Source organism: Vombatus ursinus, unplaced genomic scaffold (assembly GCF_900497805.2).
Source record: "Vombatus ursinus unplaced genomic scaffold, bare-nosed wombat genome assembly UNPS02014798.1, whole genome shotgun sequence".
Taxonomy (NCBI): domain Eukaryota; kingdom Metazoa; phylum Chordata; class Mammalia; order Diprotodontia; family Vombatidae; genus Vombatus; species Vombatus ursinus.
In genome coordinates, this window is record NW_020954576.1 from 41,076,149 (window position 1) to 41,081,687 (window position 5,539).

A 5,539-nucleotide genomic window follows, 5' to 3' on the forward strand; every position below is an offset into this window, starting at 1 on the left:
TGTGTGTGTGTGTGTGTGTGTGTGTGTGTGTGTGTGTGTGTGTGTGGTGGGATTAAGTGCCTTCCCCAGGGTCACACAGCTAGTAAGTGTCAAGGGTCTGAGGCCGTATTTCAACTCAAGTTCTGGAGCCGATGCTCTGTCCACTGGGCCACCTACCTGTCCTAGGTATAGACATTTTAACAAAGAAGTGATATAGATTTCTTTTATGAAAAATTACTAAATTATGAAAAGGCATGAAATGAGCTCTGTACAGTTGGATTTGATGCTTCGGGCTAAATTGTTGCATATCCCTGCAATTTTTTTTTTTAAGAGGGTGGTAGCTAGATAGGTCACACAGGATAGAATGTTAGGCTTTGAGTCAGGGAGACCTGAGTTCAAACCTGGACTTAAAATGCTTTGTGACCCTGGCCAAGTCATTAACCTTTGTTTGCCTCAATTTCCTCATCTGAAAATGGAGATGATAATAATAGCACCTACCTTGTAGGGTTGTTGTGAGGATTAAATGGGATAATATTTATTGGGATAATAAAGTAATATATAATTTGGTGTCCACAAAAATAATAAAAAATGGGATAATAAAGCACTTAGCCTAGTGCCTGACACAGAGCAGGTGCTATATAAATGTTTATTCTTTTTCTTCTACTTCCCTTGGTTCTCTTCCTCTAACACTGGTGACAGAAAGATTGACAGTCATAAAATGTACAATATACCTTTGGTAACCTTTGGGCTTTTTTTTTTTTTTAAATTAAAGAGAAGGAACGTGAACTTTGCGTCCGAGAGAGACTTGCAGAAGACAAACTTATCAGAGCTGAAAATTTGTTGAAAAATTACAACCTGTTAAAGGAACAGAAGATCTTAGCATTGGCAAATAGCCCAGGTATGAGATTTAAACTGAAACCATTATGCCCAGTAACCACAAACTGGTGCTATTGTGAAGATGCTTTTAATAGTCCATGTGCTATACACAGTTCCAGCTTCCAGAATAAATTTTCAAAATTTTATTGAGCTACATTTTGTAATTGAAATACGATTCTTTAATGGCAGAATTTGGTTTAATGGCTTTCCCCATCTTCTGAGTGTTCGTGGGATATAGTGGCCTAAATTTTATGTATCGAATTAAATGATCTGGGCTTTTTTTTCCCATTCATTTTGTTAAATGGAAAATGTATACTTGTAACGCTAAGATATTTACCTTTTAAATGAATTTTCAAAACTTTGCAGGTTTAAATTTCTTTTTATAAATTAGAACATAATGATGCTGACAGCATAAATCTTGCTGGAAATTAGACCCTAAATTTTGTATAGAAGGTCTGACTTTTCCTCTGCTTTAAAGGTTTATGTAACTAACTAGGTATAGTAGACCAGCATTTTTCAGACCTTTCTAAGGCCTACTCCTGGTTGAGATGTAATATATTTCTGAAAGAACACATTATATACCATGAGCATCATTTGCCTCTTTTTTTTCCCCCCTTTAGTCTTTTCTGTATATCAAATGTTATTTTTTGTTGACTTTTCTTTGTGCATTTCCTGCCATATCCTTTGGCTTTAATGAGACTTGTGATTATAATATGCATCATTGTGTCTACCTTCTGACTTGTTCCTCCATTTCTTTAGAAGCCCTATTCCTAATTTGATTTATGATCTGTTGAAGACACAGGGAGATCCTTCATAGTTCAATGAGAACATAAATTGTTGACTATCTTATCTCAGTGTATATCTGGGAGGAGCGGGTTATGAAACCACCATTTGTCATTTTCGTTGATATTGTGATTTTAAAAAACAATTTCCAATAAAATGCAGTGGAAAATTGTTCTTACTATGTCTCTCTTCCCTGAACTATTCAAGATAATCTGTTATGAATAAATACTTTTCTAATTCTTTAGAAACCTAATTTTAGACCAATTCAACACCTTAAGACATAGTATTTATAGACTGAACTCACAAAGAAGGTACTAACAGCTTCTGGTATGGTGTTTTCCAATTGGAGATTCATGAATCAAATAGAATTTAGATTAGATGGTGTCTGTGTGTTTTCTAAAATTCCACGACTCTAAAACCCAAAAATTCAAAGCAAAACTAGAATCTTCCAAGGATTTAACTTGTCATATACTCTGAGGGCCTTTTTTCTCATAATATTTGGCTACATATGGTGCTTTAGGGTTTGCAAAAAATTTTACATCCAGTGTCTCATTTAACTTGTGAGGTAAGTGCTGTAGGTATTATTGCCATATTATAGCTGAGAAAACTGAACCTCAAGTTAAGTCACTCAAGTAGGGTCACAGTTAATAAGTGTTAAAGGTAGAATTAAACCTAAGTCACCTTGATTCCAATTTCAGCACTTTCCCCATATCATGATTCAGCTTTTTTCATTACTTTCAGTCTTTTAGTGCTTTCTGACTTTCACATTAATTCCTAACTTATATTTTTAGCAGCCAGTTTTACAAAACACATTTGGTGTAGGATAGATTTAATTAGGGTCACATTACCTAAATTAATAAAAATGTCCATTTTAACAAATTTTGTTATTCTTTGCATTTTATGCATCAAATCTACACCAAGGCACAATTTGATGTCTCTCAGAACATTGTAGGAAAAGTTTTTGTTCCCTTCCTGAGCCAAAGGATGTTTGTTTACATGTTCTTTTTCCTTCTGATGGTACTATTCATTTCCCCAGACCCTGCCCTACCTGTCTTTTAAGATATGTTTTCTAATATCAAAAGGAAAAAAAACTTCAGTCCTTTATTTGTGTTAGAAAATTCATTCCAGAAAAAAATGGGGCAGCTAGGTGGTGCAGTGGATAGAGCTCTGGCCCTGGAGTCAGGAGGACCTGAGTTCAAATCTGGCCGCAGAAACTTGACACTTACTAGCTGTGTGACCCTGGGCAAGTCACTTAACCCTGATTGCCTCACCAAAAAAAAAAAATTATTGAGTTAATTATATGAAATTATTGAGTTAATTATATGAAATGACTTCAGTATCACAGTGGGAACACTGTCCTCCTCTTAGAAAAAACCTGAACTGAGCACTGAACAATGTGGCCACCATAGATGAGCTCAGAGGACTTTGTAAAAGAAAGCTGGCTAGGGCATGTTCCACCTTGTCTGACCACCTGTGTTATATAATGCCTAAACTTCTGAATAGTTTGAGGCATCTCATGGGCCATATAGACATCTGTTTAATCAAAATATGAGAGGAAAAATACTGCACATAGACATTTTGAGTCACCATCCATGGGGCAAAGTAGCAATTTCAAACATATTAAGGTTTTGTTATATTGTACCAATAGGATATGACATATAGGATGAAAAATATCTTATGACTTAGAGAGTTCCTCTCTTTATCACATCTCTACCAATTAGTGACTTTTCCTCTATGAATATTAAATAATATAATTCAAGAATTAAGCACCTACTGTTTGTGGGATGCATAGATAAAATTAAAAGAAATTGAAGAAACAGAACTCTGTTTAAACAAAAGATGAAGAGAAGTCACTGTTTATTTGTCTTTATTTTATTCCTTTCTCTTGAAAAAATTGGGTTTTAACATATTTATGAATATGTTCTTTTGAAGATAGACCTCTGTATCTTCTGTATCGATATGCATATTAGTTCTTCTGAAGATAGACCTCTGTATCTTCTGTATCGATATGCATATTAGTTCCATTCAATAAATTACTACTTGCCATGTCCAAGCCAAAGTCTCCTATAAAGTTAAGTTTGTTGTCACTTAAATTAACAATAAAACATTTTGGTAATAATGGGGGAAACAATCAAGTTCATTAAAAAATTAGTAAGCATCTACTAAGTACAATGAGGGAAGAGACACAAAAGGAATATTCCTCCTGGAATCAGGCGGATGTAATGATGATTCTTCGTTTTTCATGTGGCAAGCTAATTTTCTCTCCTTTGTCAATATACCTTTCTGTTTTTGTACCTGTTCCACAATGGATTTATTAAATAACAGCTTTTTTTTTTTTTTCAGATAGGTCAATGAACCAAGCTTGTTTATCTTGATTTTAGGAATTAGACTTGTTTTGACTAAATAAACCTAAAATCCAATGCCAAAAACCTGCCAGATAATGGAAAGAAGACTCTCTTTTCCTTTAGTTTGTGTTTTCTGGCATTCTAGTATTTATTCTGTAGTTTTATGAATTGAAAGTCTTTTATTTTCCCTTGCAAAACCTGGCAGACTGGCATCTGTCACTTGGGAGAATAAAGTTGAAAAAAGTCAAATAAGTATGAATTTCTTTTTACGTAACTCAAAAACTATTTTCTTCTTTTCTTAAGAACTACTTGATTTTCCCTCATCTCTAACCAAGAAGAAAGTTCACTTCGGTGGGGAAAGTAAAGACAATGCCCTGGGCGATGAGAACTCTGAGAATTATCCCACTAGCAAGTCGAAGAGCAGAGATTTGAAAAAGAGACTCTATGCTGCTCAACTGCGTGCTCAAGCCCTCTCAGAGCTGGAAAAAAACTACCAGCTGAAGAGCAGACAGATTCTGGGCATGCGCTGACCAGCACTGCCGAAGACCGGACAGCATTTTGTGTTGTGGCCATGTTAGAGATTGATATTCAGCTGCTTTGTCTTTGATACACATGGTTCTGTGAGCCATGTCCCTGTTTTATCACATCAAAGCACTTGGGAAATGTTTTTGGTGTTCTTCAGGTTTTTAAAAACTAGTAGCTAAGAACACCATGGAGAAATGACACTTGCTTTGATTGAATTTTTAATGCTGTGTATACAACAAAGATAATGGTTTTTCACATAGCTTTGATAAGTACATTTCTAAACCTTAAACAGAAAATTAATAATGTTAAGAGAAAGTGAAAAGTTTTGTGAGTTTAATTTACCCAAGGAGTAGCTCTCATCTAGATTATGCTTGACATGCCTGAAATGTGTGCATGGAAGGGCTGTTGTAGCCTGATCTCAGTTTTCTGAAGAATTAAACTAATGAGGGTTGTGAAATGTAGCTAGTGAGAAAAACTTGAGAACTTGATTCTGCTTTATAAATGGGTCACTGACTCCATTGTGCTTTATCCAAAACTTCCTTTTGATTTTAAAAAGTGGGAGTTCTTTGTACATAGGTACTACATAGGTTGTATTATATAAATTCTGTACCTTTGAAACTATAGTGTTCTGCAATTTCTCTCTGACTTTGTATACTATCTAGCAGCAAAGAAAAGAGCTATTTTCTACCCATCCTCTTCATCACTAAATAAAGTGATGTTTTGGAATTTTCTTATTAAAAGCCTCTCATTTATTGACACTTCAAATAAGGGAGGACATATTTAAGATTCAGAAAGTGTATAGTCCAGGGTGAGGTGTATGCAGCCCATGGCCAATTGAAACTCACAGCACAGAAGTATGGCCTGAACCAACTTAAAATGTAATTGGGGGAGGTTTAACAAAATTAATGAAAATACAGTAAGACATAATGTTAATAGATGGTTTTCTAAATAATTTATTGCAGGGAGTTCCTATATATGGTTAAGTACCCACCCTCTTTTCTGTTTGATTTTGACACCGCTGCTCTAGGGGA

The 5,539-nt window shown here is 35.0% G+C and overlaps 1 protein-coding gene across 1 annotated transcript in view; it reads left to right on the plus strand.

Moving 5' to 3' along the window:
* The window catches only part of NEK2 (NIMA related kinase 2), a 17,317-nt gene extending 12,122 nt beyond the window's left edge, over nucleotides 1–5,195 (plus strand). The window contains exons 7-8 of the mRNA XM_027871316.1: nucleotides 752–877; nucleotides 4,287–5,195. Of these exons, the coding sequence (XP_027727117.1) occupies nucleotides 752–877; nucleotides 4,287–4,513 (353 nt within the window). The 3' untranslated portion in view covers nucleotides 4,514–5,195. The remainder of the gene's footprint in view (nucleotides 1–751; nucleotides 878–4,286) is intronic.
* Nucleotides 5,196–5,539: the final 344 nt, after the last annotated feature.